The sequence below is a fragment of the Sus scrofa genome, chromosome 8, assembly GCF_054392235.1.
Source record: "Sus scrofa isolate SSC_HxYL_T2T_F1_AM1 chromosome 8, Sscrofa_HxYL_maternal_Yorkshire_Landrace_v2.0, whole genome shotgun sequence".
NCBI classification, from domain to species: domain Eukaryota; kingdom Metazoa; phylum Chordata; class Mammalia; order Artiodactyla; family Suidae; genus Sus; species Sus scrofa.
This window is the reverse complement of record NC_139390.1, coordinates 142,201,777-142,228,508: the sequence shown is the minus strand read 5'-3', so window position 1 is coordinate 142,228,508 and position 26,732 is coordinate 142,201,777. Positions and strand designations below refer to the sequence as shown.

At 48.8% G+C, this 26,732-nt stretch overlaps 1 protein-coding gene across 9 annotated transcripts; it reads left to right on the top strand.

The window, feature by feature from the left end:
• The first annotated feature begins 78 nt into the window (after positions 1 to 78).
• On the top strand, positions 79 to 26,732 carry ENOPH1 (enolase-phosphatase 1). 9 transcript variants are annotated; one of them, XM_084970705.1, is made up of 7 exons: positions 79 to 374; positions 14,249 to 14,453; positions 16,304 to 16,405; positions 17,435 to 17,637; positions 18,573 to 18,705; positions 21,369 to 21,492; positions 25,352 to 26,732. In XM_084970705.1, exons 4-7 carry the CDS (start codon positions 17,513 to 17,515, stop codon positions 25,489 to 25,491), a joined length of 522 nt encoding a protein of 173 aa, XP_084826831.1. In that variant the 5' UTR covers positions 79 to 374; positions 14,249 to 14,453; positions 16,304 to 16,405; positions 17,435 to 17,512; the 3' UTR covers positions 25,492 to 26,732.

The following is a 26,732-nucleotide window of genomic DNA, read 5'->3' as shown; positions in this document are numbered from 1 at the left end:
CGGCCAATCGGCATCGGCGCCAGGGCCTCTCCCCGCCCCCTCGGGGCCCCGGAGGACCGCCCCTTTCCCTACCCACGTGGTCTCGGCCTCCGGCCCCGGATCGCTCCCGAGTTCTGGGCGCCCGTCCTGCGGGTTTCTCTGCTTCCTTGGCCGCGGAGGGGTCCTCTCCGCCTCGTGCGTCGGCAGGGCGCGGTTGCCCGCTCTGGGGTCCTTGCGGGACTGTCGGAAGCTTCGCCCGCTGCTGCCGCCGCCGCCGCCGGCGCCGCCCGCCGCCCTCCCCACCAGTAGGCCGATTCCCGTGGTATCATCCGGTAGGGAAATGGTCGTGCTTTCGGTGCCCGCCGAAGTCACTGTGATCCTGTTAGATATCGAAGGTACCACAACCCCGATTGCTTTCGTGAAGGTGAGGGGCGGAAGGGAGCGGGGAAGTTACTTGTGCTTTCAAACAATGAAGTATTTTAAAGTGTTGCAGACCTCGCCCTGGAGACCGGAGGCGTGGGAGAGACGGTGTGGCTTTGCACCCGCTCTGGGGTGGGAGGACGTAGTCTGCGGCGGGTTGCAGGGATGCTGTGCCTCACCGCCTTGTCTTAACCTTCCCGGGTCCTCGCCTTCCGCTAGAGGCAGGTGGTTGGGGAAGAGATGGAGATGGTGGTGAAGAGGGGACGGAGGAGGGCAGTGTGGCCCCCCCACAGGTGTGCGCCCAGTCGCCCGACAGGTGTGCGCCCGCCTTGTGCCGGGTTGAACCTGGCGAGGTGGTGGCCGCTGTCTAGCTGTCCTTGAGGCTTCTAGTCCCACGCTTCTAGACTGAAGTGTGACTTTTCGGGTAGCCCAGGTATCTTAAAGCAGTAATGGTTGATCTTTGCCGTTTCCCACTCCTGCTTTTAGTGGCCGAACTGCACACTGTGCGTTGCTGGATTAGGCTAGCAAACATGTCTAGATTCCGTTCATTTTCTTCAAAAATGGAAGCCTAAAGTTCTTAGCCAATACCTTCCTCCTAGAATGTCAGTGGTAACCAACCCTTGTCTACACCCAGTTCATAAACCTGTAACTTTGCTTTTTTTTTTTTTTGTCTTTTTGCCATTTCTAGGGCCGCTCCTGCGGCATATGGAGGTTCCCAGGCCTAGGGGTCGAATTGGAGCTGTAGCCGCCGGCCTACACCACAGCCACAGCAACGCGGGATCCGAGCCGCCTCTGCAACCTACACCACAGCTCATGGCAACGCCGGATCCTTAACCCGCTGAGCAAAGGCAGGGAGCGAACCCGCAACCTCATGGTTCCTAGTCGGATTCGTTAACCACTGTGCCACCACGGGAACTCCCTAACTTTGCTTTAAAGCACGTTCCTTTTTAAATATGTTGTATTTGGAAGGATAAATTAATATCAAATATTAATATGACTTTTCAAATAATTCCTTGGGCCTGGTCTTCCCTTTGACTTCTAGAGGTTTAAGATAAAAGTATGTAGCAGCCGTGCTTGTGTGCAATAATAATGAGATACCTTTTGCAAAGTAGGAAAAACCCATCTTCCAAAAGAGTAGTTGTACATTTTTTTAATTTATTTTTATTTTTTAAAATTTTATTTATTTCTTTATTTCTTTTATTTTTGGCCACACCTGGGGCATATGGAAGTTCCCAGGCTAGGGGTTGAGTCGGAGCTGCAGCTACAGGCCTGGGCCACAGCCACAGCAGCGCCAGATCTGAGCTGCCTCTGCGACTTGCACCACAGCTCAAGGCATTGCAGGGAGGGAGGCCAGAGATTGAATCCCCATTCTCACGGAGACAACATCAGGTTCTTACCCTGCTGCGCCACAAGGGTAACTCCTTGAATCTCTTTTACTTTTTGTTTTTTTCCGGCCGTGCCCACAGCGTGTGGAAGTTCTGGGGCCAGGGATCCAATCCATGCCATGGCGGTGACCCAAGTCACAGCAGTGAAAATGCTGGATCCTTAACCTGAGCCACCAGGAACTCCCTTGAATACCTTTTAAAGAGATGTTATAGTCTTCTTGAACCTCTGAGCCTGGCTCTGGGAATTGGGAGATGCTAGTTCTACTTTGGGCTTTATTCGTCACCTTAGGTGTGTGAACCTGTGGTGGCCCTACTTCCTGTGAAAGGATTAAAGGGGACATTGAGTATGGTGTACATGGGACTTGTACACTTGACTCCGCCTCAGAAACTTTGTGAGGTGTGTGCACTGCATTTTCCTAATAGGAAACTAAGGCTCTGAAAATGACATGCCTTAGATTTGAAACCCACTTGTCTGACTCAACAACTCTTCCTCTTTGCATTATCACACTTGACCTCTGAAATGGGACCCACAGTGCTTGTTCCATCTTCTTTGCCTTGCTTTGTGGCTGTTGGGTGACGCAGCTCGTACGAGAGCACTTTAATCCGTGAGAGGTACCGTAAAAGCACACGGTAGCAAATTTCAATTTACACCATGTTTACTAGGTTTAGGAATGAACCCTGGGAACAGAAACACTCTAGTTGAGTCTTACTTTATTTGGGGTTTGGCGTTACAGTCAGTGTACACAATGAAAACGGTATAGTCAGAAACTGCCCTTGAAATACCCTTGGGCTCCTCTTTGGAGACTGCGTCCATCTTTCAGTAAGTTACGTGCAACCATTTTTCCTTCAGGGTTGAAATGGATCTGTGCTTCTTCCCTTGAGCATCAGAGGAAGTAGTTGGTTTAGGGTTGGGTGATGGAGATGAGAAGTGCATGGAGCCATTCATACCGTAAGAGGCACTGGGGAAGTGAGACTGTCCCCGGAAACAGAACACGTGCGTGGCAGACGGAGGGCCGGCACTGGTTGTGATTATTCCTTCCCCTTTCTCTCTCTCTGCTGAGCACTTACAGTTGGGTGTGTATGTGACGCAGTTCTAACCGTACAAGGCGACGCTTCGCAGTCCTGGATGTTTTATGGGATGCCATAGACTAACCACCCTGGGCAGTGGTGTTTTGTGCACGGCTTGTGCTCTCTGGGGGCGTACCTTTAAGCCTTTAGGCTCTAGGCAACAATAAACAGTGGTTTTACTTAAACCTGCTATTACGTCTTTTGTTCTTTGTCAGCATGGTAATGGTCAGATTTCTGGAGCAAGAAGGGTTCCTAGCTTGGGTCATCTAGTAAATGTTGCAACTAGTGAATTAACTTCTCCTGCGGATCCGTTGGTTCCTGGAGGAATGTCTTTGTGAAGAGCAGCATAGTTTGTTGGGGGCAGAGCAGCAGTGGAATCCGGCTTTCCTTAGATGGTTTCCCATATGTCTGATCCTTAAAGCCACCAGCTCTGTCCCTCCCTCCCAGACACGTGGTTTGGAGTTTCGTTTCTTTTCAGGTGCTGACTTTGATTGTCTACACTGGTGATCTCCCAGCTTTTTTTTTGGACTGCGGTGAGCAGCAGCTTTTTGTGGGATCTCACTTTCCAGCCAGGGATGGAACCCGGGCCACAGCAGTGAAAAACACCGAGTCCTAACCGCTAAACCACCAGGGAACTCCCCAACATTTTTTGTTCATGAGTGCCATCAGCAGAATTGGAGCAGTCACTACCGACAGAATGTATGTGTACTTTTTTTTTCTTTTGCTTTTTGGGACAGCACCTGCAGCATATGGAGGTTCCCAGGCAAGGGGTCAAATCGGAGCTGTAGCTGCCTGCCTACACCACAGCCACAGCCACAGCCACAGCTGTAGCTGCCTCTGAACCTACCCCCCAGCTCACGACAATGCCGGATCCTTAACCCACTGAGCGAGGCCAGGGGTCAAACCTGCATCCTCATGGAGGCTAGTGAGATTCATTAACCACTGAGCCATGACGGGAACTCCTGTGTACGTATTTTTGTACTATTAAGTTATAAAGTAAGTTGGAATTGAAAGATGAGATTTCAGTAACAAGTGTAAATGAGTGTGGTGGTGTATTCTCTTCCCTCAGCCCCTGAGTCACCTTGAACGCACTCCATGGAGCTACCACGTGATCTTTGTCTGTGGGGAAGTAATTTCATTTTCTGATTTGGTGCATTTATTATTCTAATGTTTTCAGTCCTTTTTTTAATGTATTTTTTTATTACTCAAATGAATTGATCACATCTGTAGTTGTATAATGATCATAACAATCTGACTTCACAGGATTTCCATCCCACAGCCCGAGCACATCCCCCCACCCCCCAAACTGTCTCCTCCAGAGACCATAAGTTTTTCAATGTCTGTGAGTCAGCATCTGTTCTGCAAAGAAGTTCAGTCTGTCCTTTTTTCAGATTCCACATGTGGGTGAAAGCATTGGATGTTGGAGTCTCATTGTATCGTTTTCAGTCCTTAAGCTGTGAAATAACAGCAGTACTAGTCCTTGCGGTTATCCTGTCAGGAACCTTCAGGAAACTCCTTGGTAGCAGTGGTGAGTTAAGTATCCATTGCTGAAGCCATGGTAAGGGTTCGATCCCTGGTCTGGAACCGGCTGCAAGCTGTGGGTGTGGCCAAAAAAAAAGAACCTTCAGCTATTGTTTTCAAGTTGGGGCAAATGATCTCCTGTCTGCGAAAGTGCTCTGTAATTTGGTGCTTTTCCTGCTGTTACACGTCGGGTTAGCATGTGGAGTGGCAGTTGTGGCAGAGTGATGATCTCTGAAGTCACCGCAAACACTGTCTTAGCAAAGTCCTGACTCATCGCCTCTGGGGTTAGGTTCCTGAGAGCCTCTGGTCACAACATTTTTGTGGGCTGATCAGTACGTAACCTTGTTTTATGTGTGTTTCTGTTTGCCGTAGTTAATGTGTAGTTGTTGATTCGTTAACCTTGAATTTATTGCCAAGTGCTTTATAACTTATGCTTTAACGAAGCTTATCTAACACGTGTTTTCTCCATAAGGCAACTTTCTTGCTCCTTAGGGACACTAGGCACTTTGCTTGAGGACTGTTTTAAACTGCAGAGTCGCCAGTGAAAAGCACAAAATGCAAAAAATATGGCACTAAATAGACTTCGGAAAGGACACTCGTTTGAAATATGGGAGTGGAAATAAGGCAAAGCATCCCCTCATCCTGGGAACGTGTGCATCTGGTGTTTCAGAATTTCTGCTGCTTGCTCTGTTCGTGTATGTACTTAAGGTCCTCAAAAAACTGGGAAGGGGCAGTGAGTCATGATTTTGGGTTACAAATACGTTTTCCTGAGTACAAGAATTTGCAAATACACAGTCTTCGAATGATGAGGATTGGCTGTAGGATGAGCCTGGAGACGATGAAATTTGCCTTAGTATTCTGGCTCCTCCCTAAGCGATATGCGGCAAGTTAGTTAATGTTTCTGAGTCTAGATGCTGTTTCCTCAGCTGTGCTGTGCGGATGTCGACCTCGTAAAGCTGCTGGGAACGTTTAATGAATGGGGTGGGGCATGGTTTTCATTCATGCCCTAGGAAACCTTTTTGTACTTGAAAATAAAATCTCTGTAATAATTAAGAAGCTTCCACTAACTGAAAGTATGAACCTGATTAGGCTGTTTGTCCCTAAAATGTATTGGGTGGTTGGTTTGGTGAGTCCCCTTGCCGTTGGCTCTGTTTGTGCTTTGCAGGCTTGAATGTGTGTACAGATCATCTGGAGATCTTGCTAAAATGTGCTTTCTGATTCAGAGATCTGGAATGGAACCTTTTTTTTTTTTTTCATTTTTATTGACATTGTTTTCTAATTTTACGAGCAATACATGTTGATTGCAGAATGTTAGAAATACGTAAACGCATAAACGTAAAAATTGGAGTTCCTCCTGTGGCTCATTGGTAATGAACCCGACTAGTATCCATGAGGATGTGGGTTTGACGCCTGGCCTCGCTCAGTGGGTTAGTATCCAGTGTTGTCGTGAGCTGTAGTGCAGGTTGCAGATGCAGCTTGGATCTGCCGTAGCTGTGGCTATGGCCGTGGCCAGCAGCTGCAGTTCCAGTTTGACTTCTAGCCTGGGAAACTTCGTAGCTGGAAAAGCAAATGATAATAATAATAAAATAAAACAAAAGCTAGCAATCACCCATGATGTCCACCACCTAGAGATAGCCATTATTTGCATTTTGATGCATTTCCTCCCAGTGTCGACATTTCTTTTAATGCAAGTATGATTGGCCTGCTACATTGTGTTAGTTCCAGGTGTACAAGGTAATGATTCAATGTTTCTGTACATTACAAAGTGACCACCGTGATATGTCTAGTTGCCATCTGTCACCATACAAAGCTACCGCAAGGTAATTGACTATATTCTTCATGCTGTACATTCTGTCCTCATTTGTTTTGTCCCTGGAAGTTCGTACCTTACCTCTTACTCCCTCACCCATTCACTAATCCCCCCAGCCCTGTCCCCTCTGACAACCACGGATTTGTTCTCTGTGTCCGTTGGTCTCTTCTGTTTTGGTACGCTGTTCATTTGTCAGGGGTCTTTTAGCTACGTGAAATCATACGGTACTTGTCTTTCTCTGCCTGACTTATCTCCGTTAGCATCATACCCTCCAGGTGCATCCGTGTGGTCAAAGTGGCAAGATTTCATTCTTTTTTACAGCTGAATAACACAGAACGGAGCTTGATGCGGAACTTTGAGCAGGTTCCCGGGTGGTGCACATGCGGCTGGTCCATGGGCTTTATGTGAATTCCTAAGTCCTGCCTGTGCTGAGATCTGTCAGTGCTGCTTTTTCCTAGTGGCTTGTGGTAGAGCCGACCGGGAAGTGAAGGTGAATTGGAGGAGATCTGTCATCATTAACGGATCCAAACACCTCTCAAGAGCCAGGGAAACTGATAAAAGAGAGCAAGATAATGAAACAAGCTGCTAAACAGCAAAGCATTAGGCAGGTGGCCACTTTGCCAGCTTTCACAGATTGTCTTCCAAAAACCGAACTATAAAAGCAACTTTCTTTTGGCCACACCCACGGTGCATGGACGTTCCCGGGCCAAGGATCGAACTTGCACCACAGCAGTGACCTGGGTTACTGCATTCACAACACCGGTTAAGGAACCTACTGCGCCGCAAGAGAACTCCTTGTGTTGTTTTATCATTTGTTAGTATAAACGTTTCATTGAATGTTGTGCAGCAGGGACTGTGTAATGGGCTCTAGGTGGGCTGGCAGACGGGCGAGTGAATAATGCTTTGCTGTAACCCGCTGCATTAGTTTCCTGTGGCTACTGCAACAAATGACCACAAGCTTAGTGGTTTAAAACAGTACAGATTTATCATCTTACAGTTCTGGAGGCTTGGCTCTGAAATGGGTCCTAGTGAGCTAAAAATGAAGGTGTCGGCAGGGCTCTGTCCCTTCTGGAGACCGGGGGAAAACTTTTGTCCTTGCCCTTCCAGCTCCTCGAGGCTCCCCACGTTCTCTGGCTCTCCGGCACTTCCTCTGTCTTCAGAGGCAGCCGTATAGCATCCTCAGCCTGACCCTCCACTCTGGAACTTTGACTCTGACCCTCCTGCTTCTCGCTTTCACGCCCATGGACTTTGATTTATCCAGCCCAACCCGATAATCCAGAGTTGTCTCCCCGTTTTGAGATCCTTAATTTAAATCCCGTTTGCAGAGTCTCTTTTGCCGCGGAAAGGAACATTCACAGGCTTGGGCGGTTCAGAACAGGGCCCCCTGAGATGAGGGGCAGTTTCCCCTCTACCACACTCGGTGAGTACCTGCCATTTCTGACTCTTAGACGCCTTTACCGGTCCTTGGCTGCACAGGAAGTAGACTTTAGAGTAGCTCTGGTTTATTTTGTTTTGACATTTCTCGTTTATGATACTAGATGGGATTTTTTTTTTTTTTTTTTTGGCTTGAGGGTTTTTGGTTGAGATCGTGTTGCTGTGTAAGGATTGTGGTGGAGTGGAGGTTGTGGAGGTTGGAACACAGTGTTTGGGGGCAGATGTTTTACCTGAGAAAACAAGGTATTTGACAAGGTCTTGAACAAGACTAAAGGAAAAGAGGAGATCTCAAACTGAATTTTTATATTAGAAAATATGAATTAAGCAGACAAATCCTTAATCCTATAAATAATATTTATTTGAAGTAGCAGATACTCATTTCATTGAAAATCAAAATGATAAAGCTATGGATTCAGTTTAGCCACAGAATCCTGCTTGTATGCTTTTCTGGTGTTTATTAAGTTTCTTTGGGATATGTTGTATGTTCAAGGACACATAGACATAGCTAATGCATTCTGGTTTTTTTCCCTTTTTAGGGCCGCACCCGCGGCATATGAAGTTCCCGGGCTAGGGGTCCAATCCCAGCTGCAGCTGCTGGCCTACGCCGCAGACACAGTAACGCTGGATCTGAGCTGCCCCTGTGGCCCACGCTGGAGCTTGTGGCAGCACTGGATCCTCCACCCACTGAGCGAGGCCAGGGATCAAACCCGCATCCCCCTGGGCACCAGTCAGGATTCCTGACCCACTGAGCCACAGCAGGAGCTCCAGGGGTCCATTGCTTAACTTGATTTTCTTCTCAGTGATTCATTAGGTGACCTTCTAACAAGTTTCTGCTCTCAAGGGTAAGAAGTGTGGCCACCCCTCTTTGCTGGATCAAGGGAGACTAACACGTGTGGTTTGGCTGCGCGCGGTCATGCCCGCAGGGGGCCCCGGGTGGGGCTTTGGAGAGCAGTGCCGGTCAGAGCAGTGCCAGGCCGGTGGCTGGTGCGCTCCTGGAGGCTGCCTGTCCCTGTGCCAGAGCCGTGCATGTCCAAGCCCCCGAAGTTCAGTAAGCTAACGGGGGGTCCCTTCTGCCGGGATGACCGGGCTCCGGGGATCTGACTCTTCACAGTGAACAAAAGAAAAAGACCCGAATGATAAAGCATCCTCACGGTTTCCCAATTTATTGGAACGTCTGTGCGCCTTTGTAAAATGGAGCAGTGAAGAGCCCCGGCTTCATGGGCTTCTTGCGAGGGTTGAAATGACATCATTCAGGCCATTTGTTAATCAGCCACTGCGCACATCTGGAGCGCCGCCTGGCAGCGGCAGGGGTGAGGAATGATCAGCTGCTGGGTATATTTTGAAGATGGGGCTGATAGGATTTGCTGATGAGTCGGTTGGATGTGGAGCGCAAGAGAAAGAGGAGCCCGAGGTGACTCGAAGGCTTTTGGCCTGAGGGTCTTGGAAGGACGGAGCTGCCACTTACTGAGACGGGAGACGGAGGAGGAGCAGGAGCAGGAGTTTGGTCTCTTCTTTTTAGGGCCCTTCCGGCGGCATATGGAAGTGGAGATTGTGGGAGGCATTTGGAAAGACTCGGTCTGGAGTTTGGAGTTCAGGGAAGAGGTCCAGGCTAAAGCGGTGGATTTGGGGTCCTCAGCAATAGACGGTTTAAAATCCTGGATTAGATGAGCTCACTCAGGATCGACTGTAGAGAGAGAACTGCCTGGAACAGTGAAGGCTCAGGCAGTGTTGGCAGTGGCTCCCACTATCACTGTAGCTACTCATGTTATTCCTAATTATTGCGGTGGTGACAGTACTGCCAGGGGAACCAGAATCGCTCATTGTCTTAGTACACAGCTTGGAGAGAAGCTGCATTAGAGATGCCCATAGAGAATGTACACCTTCCGGATGCAGGAGCTGGGTGATCCTGGCGAGTGTGCCCCCGAAGTCACCCACCCACAGAGCTGCATGGGCCCCGGCACTGGGGTTCCGCAGACCTGGGTTTGAGCCTTGGCTTCGCTTTGTGTCAGCCTCTTCGTCTCTTCAGAGGGGTCGCCTTGCAGGCATGGGAGGTGGATCCGAGACAGGAAACGTCAGCGCTTCCCTCCTCGGTGCCCTTTGGGACCCGACGCTGTCCCCGGGCCAGGCAGCTCTCCCTCTCTGGAACTCATGAGCTACGGTTCTTCTTTCTGTCTCTGCTGCTTTTTAAAGCCTCCTCCCAACTGCTAGCCCCTTGTGATGGTAACCTTCCCTTGTGAGATGTTTCATTGCAATTAATTAGATTGTAGTTTATCTTTCTTTAATTACCGTTTAATCTTCTTCGTGGGATTTAGAAGACGCGTTTGTCTTGAGCAACGCATTTCGTAGTTCTTCTTGAATGCAGACGATGAAATCGAATGTTCATTCCCGAAGGGGAATGAGTCTATCTCTGCTTACCCCATGAAAACAGGGACAAAAGAGTTGCCATTTCTGAGCCCTGGGTAAGAGCCAGAGCTCCGAAACGTCTCTGGTAGTTCCTAGTATGGTCCTCAGGAAGGATGTTTAAGGAGCAAAAATATACCACGGCTGCTGAGGACACGGCAGATGGACGGCATGGGCCCCTCCAGAAAGGAGTACGCGTCTCACTGTCAGCTGTGTTCAAGCAGGTGCACATTACCGGTTAGAAAACGAGTCAGAGCCCCCGGGAGCCTAGTGGTTAAGGACTCAGCGTTGTCACTGCTGTGGCGCAGGTTATTGCTGCGGCTTGGGTTCAGTCCCTGGCCCAGGAAATTCTGCAAGCTGTGGGCACGGCCAAAAATAGGTAACTAAAATAAATCATGAAGACGGACTCTACAAGGTATTCTGACTGCAGCTGATAACGACCTGGCCCAGTTTTGACTGTGGATGATACTGCTGTACGTATGTTGGAAAGGTGCGAAGAGATCTCGCCAGCTCTCATCCCAGGGTAAAACTTTGTCGTTATTGTGGGTGATAGGTGTCACCCAGACCAGTCGTGGCATCAGTTCACATTTTACCCAAATGTGGAGCCGTTGCGTCGTACGCTTGAGGATGGTACGTTTCGTGTCAGTGGTGTCTCAGTTTTAAAAAGATGATACGCTTCGATTGTAGAAAATGGATACGTCCAAAAACGGTTTCTTCCCCTTGCCCTCTCGTGACAGAAGCCTTTGTAGACCTGTGTGTCTGTGTTCGCCCAGATCTTGTTTTATCCCTTCGACGTCCCCGCAGGAAGATGGGCCCCTTGTGTGGAGAATGCAATTTGTTCTTAAGAAGACCCATAAAGCCGCTTAATTTCCTTTGCTTTTTATCCTCTGAGATTAACCGAGAAGCAGTAGCCCACCAGGATTGCCTTCGCGTTGTTTCAATTTCTCTGCCTGGAAAACCGTTGGGTTCTCAGATACTGCAGCCCATTTTCACTGCGTGGCTCCTCTGGAAGGCTTTTAAAGTAGTTTCCTTAAATAGCTGTAGTATTCCTAAGTAGTATTCCCCACTACCTTTTTATTACCCATTTTCTTCAAAGGAAACTTGAGTAAACACTGCAGCAACAATTTCATTTTTATTGCTGCTCTGACCTTTTCATTAAAGCAACCGCTTGACCGTAAAGCAGACCCATATTTGGACTCCTAAACATTTAGGGGCAGCTTTTTAATCAGATCTTCAGAAGTTCTGTGGCCCTTAATGGAGCTCTTTCAGAATGCTCTCACTGAGCGCGTAGGACAATATAAATTGCTGCTTTCAGAGTATTCCCTCCAGCATTTCGTGGAATTTAATCATAGTCCCTGAAAGACAAATAATCTCATTTAGTTCTATAGCCTTTTGTTGTATGTACGACTAAACTGTAACAGCCCCTTTGGTGCTTGGTGGACTAACAGTATCCACACGTTTGAGGAATCCTGGGTTTATTGCAGGATTTTTCATACTGTGGTATTCTGAAATTATCTACAAATGGATTATAACTGAAGTTAAACTGTTTATCATCACAGTTATTTCTGGAATTACTTTTAAAGCCTGAAGATTTCCATGGGCAGGTTTGGGCAATAAGCACTCGCTTTAAAAAGTCTATTTTGGAGTTCCGGTCGTGGCTCAGTGGTTAACAAACCTGACTAGCATCCATGATGGTGTGGGTTCGATCCCTGGCCTCGCTCAGTGGGTTAAGGATCTGGCGTTGCTGTGAGCTGTGGTGTAGGTCGCAGATGCAGCTCGGATCCCGCCTTGTTGTGGCTGTGGTGTGGGCTGATGGCTACAGCCTGGGAACTTCCATATGCCGAGGGTGCGGCCCTAGAAAGACAAAAAGACAAATCAAATCAAATAAAAAAATAAAAAGTCTATTTTTAGAGCATTCTCATGTGATATCATAATGCATATGATGTGATTATTGGCTTTTAAAAATAAGCATCTTGAAGGCATTTTATTCATCTTGCATGGTAGATGCTCAATAAATATGTTGAAAGACTGGGTAAGATCCTGGCAACATAGTTTTTTCCCCGTGGACTTTGACATTCTGCATGAGCAGTTTTGCACTAAAGGAGAACAGTCTGGCAACGCGGCAGCCCCAGGCGGTGCTGTTTTCCAGTTATGCTCAGTTCTAGCGTCATTGCCCGGCTTCGTGTGTTTACTCAGTGCAGCGGGGAGTTTTATGCCCAGAGGAAAGAGGCAGATTGGATGACTAGGAGTTCTAAAGGAATGTCTACTTTCTGACGTTTCCCCTGGAAGTTCAGAATGGCTTGAAACCTTGGCCGTTTATGTTGATGCGTTCTCCGAGGAGAGGTGCTGGGGCTCACAGCTCTGTTGGCCGAAGTGTCTGGCCCTCGGTAGGTGCTCAGTAAAAGGTGAACGAATGAGGTGGTTGTGCCTGTGATGTATCCTCGGGGGATTTCTCTGCTCTTGTTTATCACTGAATTGAGGTAAGAGTGATCCTTGCCCAACTTCAGCGTTTGTGCTGGAGTGTGTAATTAGCGGGAAGGGATTGCGTGTGTCCATCTATCTGATTAGGTCCAGTGGCCACGATGGCTTTGCTTGGTATCATCGCCACTTAGCAGATGAGAAGACAGGCTCAAAGAGGCTAAGTTACTGCAACCCCTCCAGTAAAAGATGGAGCAGGGAACCCAGCCTGGCAGGCTGCCCAGAGCCTGCTCACGTCACCTGCTCTCCCCCAGAGGTTAAGGACCGGGGCTCTCAGGATTAACAGGCTCTTCATGAGTTGGTCTGGGGTCCGGTAAAGCTGGGTGTAGGAAATTTGACTTTGTTAAGCGCAAAATAGCATAGCAAACTTTCGAGTACTTCATCTCCTCACTTAGTGGGTGGCCCTGGATCTGACCAAAAGTCTGCCTCAGGGAGTATTTCCAGTTGCCCGGGGGATTGGGGATGACGGAGGCAGGACACTGCAGGCGAGTGACAGAGGTGTGGGATAAGGGATCAGGGTTGGCTTGTTTGTTTTGCATTATTTTTAATTTTTAAATTTCTTTATTTTTTGTTTTTTATTGGTAACACCTTTAAAAAAGTCATCAAGAATAAAATCAGCAAGAATAAAGATTAATGTACTGACTATGCAGCTACCACGAAGCTAATTAAGTGTTCATACTATGTTTGTTTAGATTTCAAAGAAATAGGGGAGTTCCCGTCGTGGCTCAGTGGTTAACAAATCCGACTAGGAACCGTGAGGTTGCGGGTTCAATCCCTGGCCTGGCTCAGTGGGTTAAGGATCTGGCATTGCCGTGAGCTGTGGTGTACGTCGCAGACGTGGCTCAGATTCTGAGATGCTATGGCTGTGGTAGGCTGGTGGCTGCAGCTCCGATTGGACCCCTAGCCTGGGAACCTCCATATGCCGCAAGAGCAGCCCTAGAAATGGCAAAGAGACCAAAAAAAAAAGAAAGAAAGAAAGAAGAAAACATTACAGCTCTGAGGCCCTGCATAATCCTGTCTTGTATTAGAGTTTTATTTATATGTTAGTTTATATTCTTATGGATAAATACAATTCTAGTACATTCTTTTTTTTTTTTTTTCCCTTTGCTTTTTAGGGCTACACCTGCTGCATATAGAAGTTCCCAGGTTAGGGGTCCAATGGGAGCCACAGCTGCCGACCTGCACCACAGCCACAGCAGTGTGGGATCTGAGCCTCGTCTGTGACCTTTGCCACAGCTCATGGCAACACCAGATCCTCAACCCACTGAGCCAGGCCAGAGATCGAACCTGCATCCATGATACTAGTCAGGTTTTTTGCCACTGGGCCACAGCAGAATTCCTGGTACATTCATTTTTAACTGCTGTACAATGTTTTAGAGTCTGAATATACCCCAGGTTATTCTCTACCTGTGAAGATTTAGTTTCCAGTTGTGTGGCAGCAGTGCCACGGTAAAACTTTGTCTCTCTGCTGTCCTCTGAGCACGTGTGGGTCTGCCTGGGAGAGGAGCGGCTGGGCGAGCCCACCCTCAGTCCGGCTCCATCTTCTTGGGCAGCAGCTCACGTCGGGGCGTTTGCAGCCCCGCCGCAGTGCGGGGGGTGCGGGGGAGGCGCTGAAGAGGAAAGAGGAAGGGACGAGGGAGCGTTTCAGGTATTTACCTGAGTGTTCACATTGGAAGTGTATCGGTACCGTGCAAGGAATCTCTTGCGGAAGAAGAAAGATGTCAATCTTCGCGCTTCGTTTTCCCTCTTTAAGGGCGGGAGTGCGTTTTTCCTGAGTTTGGAGAAAGCTTTCGTGTCAGGTGCGCTGGGAGCTGTTCCTGACCCCACCATTCGTCTGCTTCTCCATCTGCTGAGTGGCCTGTTCCTCACTGGCAGGTCGCGTGAGAGCAAGCGGAACTGAATGCCCTCTTTGTTTTGACCAGGGCAGGTGAAATCTGAACAACATATTACGAAGAGAGGTAAATACTTCAGTCCTACCATGAAAAAAAAAGCCCTGATAACCTTCTTGTGTTTGTAGTCTTTCCTTTGGGAATGCATTCAGTCTAAGCTGAGCTCAGACTTGGGTCTTCTGAAATATTAAAAAATTCTAATGCTGTAGCAAAGCCTTTGGTCCAGTCACACTAAATGGAAAACATGGTTTTGTTTGTATTGGTCTGATCTAGTAACTATGTCCTAACCATTTTATCCCTCAGGCCTGTCGGCAGGAAAGAAATCAAAATGTTTTCTGCCAACTTTCCCCTTTTTTAAATTGAAGAATTATTGACTTACAGCATTATAGTAGTTTCAGGTGTATAACAGAGTGATTAAATATTTTTATACATTACAAAATGGTCACAGAGTTCCCGTCATGGCGCAGCGGAATGAATCCGACTAGGAACCATGAGATTGCGGGTTCGATCCCTGGTCTTGCTCAGTGGGTTAAGGATCCGCCGTTGCCATGAGCGGTGGTGTAGGTCACAGACGCGGCTTGGATTCCGAGATGCTGTGGCTCTGGCGGAGGCCAGTGGCTACAGCTCCGATTGGACCCCTAGTCTGGGACTCTCCATATGCCTCGAGTGCAGCCCCTAAAAAGGGGGGAGAAAAAAAAGACCACGGTAAGTCACTGACCGTCTCCCTCCTCTGCACACGACGTCCCCATGACGGGGACCGGGATTGTGCACCTCTGGATCCCCTTCGTCTGTTACGGTCATTCCTCCAGCCGCCCGCCGCTGCCAGGTCCTTTCCTGTCTGTTCCCTCTTGTCATAGTAATTAAGAAAAGCCAGCCACCCAGAAGCTTGTCACAAGGAGGCAGCAGAAAGGGGAGAGAGGGAGACCAGTGGGTTCTCACGTGCCCTTCTCTCCGCAAAGCGGGTTCGTGCTAATCAGGAGAAGCTGGCTGTCCTGTTTGGTACAAATGACCACGGGCAGGTGCCCCGCGAGTGGGAGCCCGTCCTTATCCGCGCCGAGCCCTCGTTGGGGAAGCGGAGTCTTGTCTCGAGGCCTTTTGCACACCCCACGAGTGCAGAGACCTTGGAAAACCTCTGGCTTCCGTCGGGCCATCCTACCGAGAGCCCTTTCCCACCGGTGCCGTTCTCGCCTCTGGTCCTTTTCCGGTTCCTCCTCTCTGCCTTCCGTGGGTCGCAGACGTCTTGGGCTCAGTAGTTTTATACACTTAAAAGTAGCATTAAGGACCCAAAGGATTTTTGTCTCTGTGGGTTATTCCAATCAGTATTCACCATGTTAGCCTTTACACTGAGGAATTTAAAAGTATTTATGAATTCAGTTTGAACAACAGTAAACTCGACTACTTTGCTAATGAATATTTTTACAGAAATGATTTTTGTGTTCGTTTTGGGAAACGTGGTTGTGTACATGTCCCAGGGCCTGTGGTCCAGCCGTCTCGTTTGGAAGTCAGCAGACTCTCCGTGAAGGGCTGAGTGGGACATGTGGAGACTTTGGGGGCCGGAGGGTCTTGGTCACCCATACCCATCTCTGCCATTGTGGCCCCAGAGTGGCCCCAGACACCCTGTGAACAAGTGGGTACGGAGTGGGGCCGTATTCTAATAAACCTTCATTTACAAAAACGGGAGGAGGTTGGATTTGGCCCACGCACGGCCGTTTGCTGACTCTTGATCCAGTTCCTTTGTGTCTTGGTTTCCACTTCTGTCTTATTCCTGTCAGCAGCAATTTTCCTATTTTCAGTGAAATTTTCAGGGTCTTATTTGCTAGAAGTAGCCAAAGTGAGATTGTTGAAGAGCTTGAGCTCCCGCAAGCAGGTACGGCTAATTCCTGTTTTTTTTTTGCTTTTTTTTTTTTGCTTTTGTCCAGGACATTCTGTTTCCTTACATCGAGGACCATGTTAAAGAGTATCTGCAGACGCACTGGGAAGAAGAGGAGTGCCAGCAGGATGTCAGCCTTTTGAGGAAACAGGTTGGGACACGTCCATCCCCTGGCTTCCACGCTCCCGGCGGGCTGGGCACTGCGGGTGCCTGCAGACAGGGTGTGCTCCGAGTGTATTTTCGCCTGAGTGCTCTGCGTTCACAGGGTGGGGACGGTGCAGCGACTTGCCTGCCTAGGACCTCACAGTCCACAGTTAAACGGCCAGGTCGTGGGTTTTCTTGTCTCTGCAGTTGCCTTTCTGGAGCCACTGCAATTGTATAAGATCGTGTGTGGAGAAAACGAAGCCCTTTCTGGGTGGAAGGCGGAAGTTTTGTTCCGTCCCGTCGAATTTTCCGTTGAGGTCTCCGAGCAGCAGCTCCTGGCCTCCCTCTCCTCTCACTGCTCTTGGGGCCTGAGCTCCCGCTGCGCCTCCCCGGGGAGGGGCCTCTCAGCCCGGCTCAGGCTTGGCGCAGCCCCGTAGCCGCCTTCGCCGCGCGTGCTCTGTTCTGCTCTCACCTCTCCCCAGTTTTCAGTCTCTCCTTCCGCGTCGTGCGCGCGCGCGCGCGCGCACACACACACACACACACACACACACACACACACACACACATTCTTCTTCTCACACTATCCTCCGTCATGCTCCATCACGAGTGACTGGATAGAGTTCCCTGTGCTGTACAGCAGGATCTCATTGCTTACCCACTGCAAATGCAGCAGTTTGCATCTATTAACCCCAGACTCTCAGTCCACCCCACTCTCCCCCTCCCGGCAACCACAAGGCTGCTCTCCAAGTCCATGAGTTTCTTTTCTGTGAAAGGTTCATTTGTGCCATATGTTGGATTCCAGATGTGAGTGATGTCATGTGGTATTTGTCTCTTTCTGACTTACTTCACTTAGTATGAGAGTCTCTAGTTCCGTCCATGTTGCTGTAAATGGCATTATTCTTTTCTTTTTTATGGCCGAGTAGTAGTCCATTGTGTGTATATACCACATCTTCCTAATCCAATCGTCTGTCAGTGGACTAAGGGACCTTCTTGAAAATGAGTGAGACACAAATTTTGTCTTGTCTCTGACTTCAAGGCTGAAGAGGACGCCCATCTGGATGGGGCTGTTCCAATCCCTGCAGCATCTGGGGACGGGGAGGACGACCGGGAGCGGATGATCCAGGCCGTGGTGGATAATGTGTGCTGGCAGATGTCTCTGGACCGAAAGACCACGGCGCTGAAGCAGCTGCAGGGCCACATGTGGAGGGCGGCGTTCAAAGCTGGGCTCATGAAAGCAGAGTATGTAGCTCCTCCCGGGACCCCAACACTCCCGCAGCCCCCAGAGCAAATACGTTTTCCACTCTACTCTCTCTCCAGTGTTCATTGCACGATTTGTAAAGCAGATAAAGTCAACATTCTTTTTATTCTATCAAGTGAGTGTTTTATTTTGTTTTGTTTTTTCAAAGCCAGCATAGGAAATTCCCTTGTGGTGCAGTGGGTTAAGGATCCGGCATTGCCACAGCTGTGGCGCAGGTCGCAACTGCAGCTTGGGTTCAATCCCTGACTTGGGAATGCCACATGCCCAAGCATAGCCCCCCCCCCCAAAAAATATATATGAATAGCTTTGAGCCCCTCAACTTTTTTTTTCTTAACCTGTTGGGTACAGATCTTCCTAAAAGCATTTCCATGCTTTTTTAAGGAACACAGGACTTACTTGAACTCTTTCTTGTCATGAATTATATCAAAGATTACATAACAGGATAATAGTTTATAATAAACTGCAATGGAAACAGTTCTAGGGAACGGTATTCAATACCTTGTAATAAACTATGACGGAAGACAATCTGGTAAAGAGTATACTGTAATATGTATGTCTGTATACTCACTTTGCTGTACACCAGAACTTTTAGCACAACATCGTGAGTCACCTGCACTTCAGTGTACAAAATATCGCTTTTTTATTCTATCTCCTTTTCTGTGCTCACTTTTTACTGTCACTGGTGTGGCTGTCTATGAAAAACTGTCCTCTCCGCGGAAGCTGCTGCTGCCAATCCGCTGCGATCCCGGAACCCCGGGGCGCGGCCGTTGGATCTGCAGGAGCCGCAGCCTCGTGGGGTTGCTGCTCCTGATGACTCTCTGGGCGCAGAGGGAGGAACTTGTGGCAGCTCGTCGAGCGGTTTTTATCTGGCTGGACAAGGTGTTCCAGCATTTTCACGTGGTGCTCTTCCCTCTAGGTTCTTCGAAGATGTAGTTCCAGCGGTCAGGAAGTGGAGAGAGGCTGGCATGAAGGTGTATGTCTATTCCTCGGGGAGTGTGGAGGCCCAGAAGCTCTTATTCGGGCATTCTACGGAGGGAGATGTTCTCGAGGTAGGTGCCGGGTTGCTTTGGTTTCCGACACTGCCAGAGCTCTCCGTGTGAGTGTGAGTGCGGCCCTGCTAAGCTAAGACAGCACGCAGACAATCGCGTTTACACCTGCTGTGCAGGTTGAAAAGAGCAGTGAAGAGCTGGGTGTGCGGCACCAGTCTTTGCATCAGAGGTTCATCAACTTTGTTGTGCATAAGGATCACCCGGGGAGTTTGTTAAAAGTACGGATCCTAGGGAGTTCCTGCTGTGGCGCAGCGGAAACAAATCTGACTAGAACCACGAGGATGCGGGTTCCATCCCTGGCCTCGCTCAGTGGGTCAGGGATCCGGCATTGCAGTGAGCTGTGGCGTAGGCTGGTGGCTGTAGCTCCCATTCGACCCCTAGCCTGGGACCCTCCATGTGCCTTTTTAGGGCAGGTGTGGCCCTAAAAAGGCCAAAAAAAAAAAAAAAAGTATAGATCCCCAGGTCCTGCTTCCTAGCAAATCTGAATTGGCAGATCTGGGGTGGGGGTCAGGAATCTGCATTTTCAGCTGTCCACCCCAAGTGATTCTGAGGACAGTAGTGTTAGAATGAAATGTACACACATATGTATTTAATTTATGTGTTTGTTTATCACGGCCAAATGCAACATGAGCACGCTTGTAAATGAGCTGTCTTACCAATATTAGAAAATCATCAATCCGAAGGAAAGGAGACCAAAGGCATGTGCTTCTTTTGGTTATTGAAAGTGTCACGTATGATATGAAATATGATATGAAATAGTGGCACTCCCCCCGCAAAGAGGGCCCACGGACTTCTGGAATGCAGGGGAGCACACAGTGGATTCGTTTGTTTTCTTTGAGAGAGAGGGTTTGTTGTAGTAGAATCAGCATTCTTCTGTCTAGAGAACTTACAGCAGTTATTACATGTTATGACACAGTGTTTGATAACTTAACACCACCTGTTAACAGTGACTCTACCTGAGGAAAGTCCTGCTAGGCTTTCTGTCCCGCTGGCCCTGCGCCCCCTGGAGGACAGGATGGTCATTGCAAAAGGGAATATTTTTAGGACTTGAGAGCCTCAAAGTGCAGACTGAGTACAGGTTGAACTCAGTGCTACACAGTAGTTATGCAGACAACTCTCCCTCTAAAAATAAATACTTACTGGCCCTTTACCATGTGCAGGGCACACTTCGGCTTTGGAGAGTGTCATAATCTCATTTTAATTTCCTGCTTGTGCAGGTGTAAGCTGCTTTTCTGTTCTCGCTGATGAAACAGTAACAACGATAGTAGCCAGCAGACAGTACTTACCTGCCAAGTTCAGTAATAAAAACGTTATTCTCCAGTCGTTCAGTATGAGCAGACTTGAGAGGGAAAGGACATATGCAAAGCCATTCTTAACTTTAAAAATCATAATGTTACTATTACCTTAATTTACCTTCGAGTGGTTGTTTTTAGTTTGTGAAAACTTCTGAAGATATCCAAAAGATCATGTTAAAATAGCTGATCCTAAATGTGGGCTTATTTAATTACTGTTGGTTAAATTAGTAAGTTATGTATTTGACCCCAATTATTTCTAAGATATCAAAGGTATATACTGGCTCTTGGGTAAAATTTCAAAGTGTTTTATTTAGAAAATGAAAGTTTCAGAGTTCCCTGGTGGGTCAGTGGATTAAGGATGTAGTGTCGTCACTGCTGAGCCTCTGGTTACTGCTGTGGTACGGGTTCCATCACTGGACCAGAAACTTCCACATGCTGTGGGCATGTCCAAAAAAAAAAAGAGAGAGAAGAAAGAAAGAAAATGAAAGTTTCTTGAATGTGAAATAACAGCTTATTAATGAGGCAGGTGAGAGAAATCCCTTTAGCCTGGGACCAAAAGGACAGCGTTCAGAACCTTTCATTAGGGGTGAAATCCAAGCCAATAAGTAGTTTGAGTGCATGCATATAGTGCTTTAAGTAGGGCATGTGTATTTCTAAGATTTTGGATATAAAATAAATGCTAATGAGGAGTTCCCATTGTGGCTCAGTGGAAACGAATCCAACTAGTATTCGTGAGGACTCAGGTTTGATCCCTGGCCTCGCTCAGTGGGTTAAGGATCCAGCGTTGCCCTGAGCTGTGGTGTAGGTCGAAGACGTGTCTTGGATCTGGTGTAGCTGTGGCTGTGGTGTAGGCCAGTGGTTGTTGCTCCGATTTGACCCCTAGCCGGGGAACTTCCATATGCAGCAGGTATGGCCCTAAAAAAAGACAACAACAACAAAAATAAAATTAATGCTAATGAAAGAAAACCAAGAAGATTATAGAATGATCATATATACAGTGAATTATAGTTTTCTTTTTCCAAATGTTTTATTCCTATAAAACCTATATATTTACTTTTTTTGTTTTTTGGGTTTTTTTGGTGGTGTCATGTGGTGGCTTGAAGTGTGATCTCAGTTTCCAGACCTGGGATTGAACTCAGGCCGTCGCAGTGAAAGTGCTGAATCCTAACCACTAGACCACCAGGGAACTCCCAATATTTACTTGTGGTAGCCTCCATAAAGTTCTCTATGAAGTAGACTTACAGGGAATATTTATTGCGTGGACGAAGTCACTATGATTGTTGTGTATTTCAGAGAGAAAGGATGGGAGACAGAGGGGCTGGGCTGTAAGTGCGTTTCTTGCATCACTTTCCCTTTTTCTGTGTTCAGCTTTTTGACGGTCACTTTGATACCAAGATTGGACACAAAGTGGAGAGTGAGAGTTACCGAAAGATTGCCAGCAGCATCGGGTGCTCAACCAGCAACATCTTGTTTCTAACGGACGTCACCGTAGGTGAGTCATCTGACCCCTGCTCGGGGTCCCCCGGGGCAGGAGCCGAGCCTGGCCCTGCACACTTTGCCTTCAGGAAGAACATTTCTGTGGGTTGCGCTGAAAAAGGAAACAGGTTTGTAAAAGGAAAGTGGAGGAGATCCCATCCTGGCTCAGTGGAAACAAATCGGACTACCATCCCTGAGGACGCAGGTTCCATCCCTGGCCTTGCTCAGTGGGTTGAGGATCTAGCGTTTCCATGAGCTGCAGTGTAGGTTGCAGATGCAGCTCGGATCTGGCGTTGCCGTGGCTCTGGCGTAGGCCAGGGGCTGCAGCTCCAATTGGACCCCTAGTCTGGGAACCTACATGGGTCTGGCCCTGAAAAGATAGAAGACAAAATAAATAAACAAATGAACCAACCAACCCACCTCACTCTATTTCCCCACTGTTGGGGTGGTGTGTGGGGAAGTGGCATTGGAGACTCCCCCCCCCCTTTTTTTTTTTTTTTTGGTCTTTTTGGGGCTGCACCCGAGACATATGGAGGTTCTCAGGCTAGGGGTGCAATCGGAGCCACAGCCGCTGGCCTACACCAGAGCCACAGCCACAGCAACATCAGATCCAAGCTGCGCCTGCACCACAGCTTTCCGCAACGCTGGATCCTTAACCCACTGAGCGAGGCCAGGGATGGAACCCGCAGCCTCACGGTTCCCAGTCGGATTTGTTTCCACTGCGCCACGATGGGAACTCCCCGGAGCCTCCTTTTTCTCATTTCAGCTCCTTGTCCTTGGCTCCTAACCCATGGCTCTGTGTGCACGCCCCGCGCCCGCCCACGATATGGGGAATAAGGGCAGCGGTAGGTGGGGAGGAGCGGGCAGGCCTAGGGCGTGCGGGCAGCTGCAGGGGCAGGCGCAAAGCTCGTCTTGGACAGTGAGTGGCGTCACTCTGGGCCGCCACCCTCTTGTATGACAGCAGCGGCACCCGCTGTACACCCAGAGCAAAGCGAGCGAGAGAGCGGAGTCTGTGGTTGGAGGCGCCGCCCCCTTGTCACACCCACTGATGAGCCCCGCCCACAGTGGGGCGGGGCCTCAGCTGCCTCCCGCCTCCCTCCGATGGGCCTCTGTCCCGGGCAGCCCTTGCAGCCCTTGCGTTCTAAACAGCACGCAGGCCACCTGTGTGAAGATAGGCATTTTTTTACCCAGCGTGGCCCCCTCTGTTACATGCAGTGCGTTACCATAAGCATGACATTAAGGATTGGGTGTATAAAACAGCGGATCCCCTACCGTGCTGGTAATTGCAGTGGTTTCAAGAGCAGTTTTTTGGGGGCTGCACCCCCAGCATGTGGTAGTGTCCAGGCTAGGGGTCGAATGGGAGCTACAGCTGCTGGCCTACACCACAGCGTACTGGCAACTCTGGATCCTTCACCCACTGACCGAGGCCAGGGATGGAACCCGAGCTCTCATGGATCCTAGTCGGGTTCATTAACCACTGAGCCATGATGGGAACTCCTTAAGAGCAGTTTTGACCAAACATAAAACATACCCTCAAGCATCTGTGTGGGAGTGGGAGTCCCCAGAGGATTATAGAAGGATGGGTGACCTGGGAGGAAGAGGTCCTGCCCCCGGCTGGGGAAGGTGGGTGGTCTCTGCTCCAGGGTGTCCAGGCTTTCCCGGAACCCCCAACCTGGCTGCAGCCTTTGACCAGAGGTTAATCTCTTTAGAGCCTGTGCCACTGTGGCGGGCCTCCTTTGGTGTAGTTATGATTGCAGTTGTGTTGGAGGACAGTTTTACTTACTTGTGTTTCTTTTCCCCTCCTTGGAGCACAGGTTTTACCCCTAGAACAGGGCCATGTGTACGGAGCAGCTGCTCTGACACAGCAGGTCTGTGCACCCAGGCTGGGGAAGGGCGTTGGGGAAGGGGGCGGAGGGCAGGGGCGCTCTGCCCTCTGGTCAGCTGGTCCGAGGGGCTCCTGGGCCCTGTGGAAGTGGCCTCAGCCGTCTGTAGGGGACATTCCCCTCTCCAGCCCTCTGTCTGTTGCTGCAGAACTAGAGTCACCCCCACTTACTAGGACTTTCAGGGGCGGGGTCCACAGACAAACCCAGGCTGCTGGCAAAGCCGTCTCTCTGTGCTTGCACGGATGTGTATTTTGCTGCTGCTGCTGCTGACCCTCAAGCTTTAGGTTATTGTGTTAGGCAAGATTTGTAGGCATATAAGCAAGTATATGCTAATTTGCTAAACAGTTAAAAAAAAAAAGACCTTAACCAGCATAGGTCATGTAGTGCCTTCAAGAAGTGATAACGGCTTTTCCCAAGAGAGACAGGTAGTCAGGCTTGGTTTTACCTGACGTACAGGTGCTATTCCATCACTGCTGCTGTCTCTGTTAAATTTCAGGCCTTGGTGCATCTAGGCTGGAGGTTTTTTTGGGTTTTGTTTTGTTTTGTTTTTTGCCATGCCTGCAGCATGTGGAACTTCTGGTGCCAGGGGTCGAACCCGCACCATAGCAGTGACTTGAGCCACGCGGTGACAATGTCAGATCTTTAACCTGCCGGGCCCCCAGGGAACTCCTAGACAGGAATTTTTGACCTGGGTAGATGGTACCAAATCACAGCCATTTGTTAATTTGAGTTTTGTGAGCTCAGCAGATCAGCGTGGGCCTGCCCCTGCTGCGTGTTCTGCTTTGGGTCTCCCTCAAAGTCCATGGCTTCTGCAAACTGTCATCTCATTTTTCAACATCCTGGCAAGCTCTCCATTTGCATGTCTGCGCTGAAAGTGAGAGCAGACATGGACACGTGCCTTTTACGCTTCACCCACTGACCACATGCATGTACCAGGCACCACTTCGCCTGGCCTTGGCTTTGGACTGTCAGCCTTCTGTGAATGTTGCCTGTCATGTTTCTGTGTAGAAACCATTTGCTGGTTCAAAGTTTTATTCTCTTTGAATGGCTTTTGGGGGCTTCGTGGGGTGGCCTGGGAGGTCGCTTTACTGTCCCCGCAGGTCAGGGTGGGCCAGCAGATTCCGTGAGGAGCGAGCGCTTGACGACCGTGTCCTGGGTTTCGAATCTTGTTGCAGAGTTGCTGGGCCTTGTTCCGGGAGTTGAGCTGGTTTAATCTGTGAAGGGCTTTTCTGGAATCTCTCACGTAAACAGGCTTTGGAAGATAAAACCTGTGCTTTTGCCTGTATTTAATTTCCTGGGTATCTGGTTGTTGTTGTTGGTTTTATTTTTACTTTTTACTTAAAAAATTTTGTGATTAAAGTATAGTTTATTTCCGGCGTTGTGCTAATCTCTGCTGTGCGGCACAGTGACTCAGTCTGTCTCTCCACCCACGTTCTTTTTTTGTGTTATTTGCCGTCATGGTCTGTTCCAGGAGATCGGCTACAGGTGCCTGTGCTCTGCAGCAGGACCTCCTGCTCATCCAGAATTCTAGGTGGAATAGTCTGCATCTGCCAAGCCCAGACTCCCCGCCCATCTCACTCCCTCCCCGCCCCTCCCCCTTGGCAACCGCAGGTCTGTTCTCCAGGTCTGTGAGTCTGTTTCTGTCTTGTAGACAGGTTCATTTGTGCCACATCGCAGATGCCTGGTATTGGGCGATAGCATGTGGTGTTTGTCTTTCTCTTTCTGACTTATGCCACGTAGTAGAAGAATCTCTAGTTGCACCCGTGCTGCTGGAAATGGCATTATTTCATTCTTTGTTACGGCTGAGGAGTTTTCCATCGTGTGTAAGCACCACGTCTGCTTGATCCACCCCTCTGTCGATGGACACTTAGGTTGTTTCCATGTCTTGGCTCTGGCGAACAGGGCTGCAGGGAACACAGGGGTGCGTGCATCGTTGCGGGTGAAGGCTCTGTCCAGATGGGTGCCGCTTCTGACACATCTCGATTCCCGCAGAGGCCAGTGCTGCTGAGGCGGCCGACGTGCACGTGGCCGTGGTGGTGAGACCGGGCAACGCGGGGCTCACGGACGACGAGAAGACTTACTACCGCCTCATCACGTCCTTCGGCGAGCTGTGCCTGCCGGCCTCCCCCTAGAGCAGGGGCGCCAGGAAGGCCGGCTGTCCTCCCCGAGTGCTCCCTCTGCCGGCTTTCATCCTAACGGGAGAAGGAATTCACTTGAAAATACGTATATACACACGTGAGTTCTGTAAGTGTGCATATGTGTATTTTCAAAATCCCTTTCACAGGCACCTAAGTAGAAGACAGAATCTCAGTTCAGTGAAAAGGAAACTCATGTAAAGATGTTTTATAGGCGGAAATTGTTTTGAAACCAGAACGCCAACCCTTACTGAGGGCAAAATATCGTTGCTAGAAGAAATTACTACTATACAGATCAAATGTGTTATGTTTATCAAGTCATGTACCAAAATGGAAAGGTCGCTTTAAGAAGGTGCTTCGAAACTGTTATTTTAAGAACTAAAAGTATTTCAAAGACATTCCTAGTGATAATTTATCCGCCTTTTTAATTGTGAGTTAGAAGACTCTAACAGCTGAATTTCAAAATGTTAACCTCCACGGAGACAAACCACAAAGCTCTTAGTTTCTGTTCCAAAAGAGAGCAGTCGGGGAAGGAAACTCCTTTGAGTCTTGATCGAGTATCTGGGATTTAAGAAACTTGCTAATGACGGTGGCGCCCACGGCAAGCAGTTGCCTTACCAGTGAAAACGTTGCACTAGGGAGTTCCAGTTGTGGCTCAGTGGTTAACGAATCCCACTAGGAACCATGAGGTTGTGGGTTCGATCCCTGGCCTTGCTCAGTGGGTTAAGGATCCGGCGTTGCCGTGAGCTGTGGTGTAGCCGGCAGACGCAGCTCGGATCCCACATTGCTGTGGCTGTGGTGTAGGCCGGTGGCTACAGCTGCGATTTGCCCCCTAGCCTGGGAACCTCCGTATGCCGCAGGTATGGTACCCCCCTAGAAAAGACAAAAAGACAAAAAAAAAATCGTGCTAATGTAGCAGCTAAAATCGAAATGCGCTTCCTAATGTTTAACAGAGTAGTCCTACTCCTGCCTGCTGGTACCATCGATTTCAGAGTCGCCTTTCTAACTATTACTTAGCACAGCTTTAGAACGTGGATGTTAAAGCTCTTTCCGATTAAAAAATGAAAAGTTTACTGGAATTTGTCCGCAGGACCGAGAAGAGCCCTAATGTGTAATATTTTCCTCTAAAAGTGGATGTGAGAAATACGAATCTTATAACAGCATTATTTATCCTGGTTGATTCCAAGGGGAATTCATGTCAGTTTCGTGTGGTGATTAATAAAACACTTTCTTCTTCA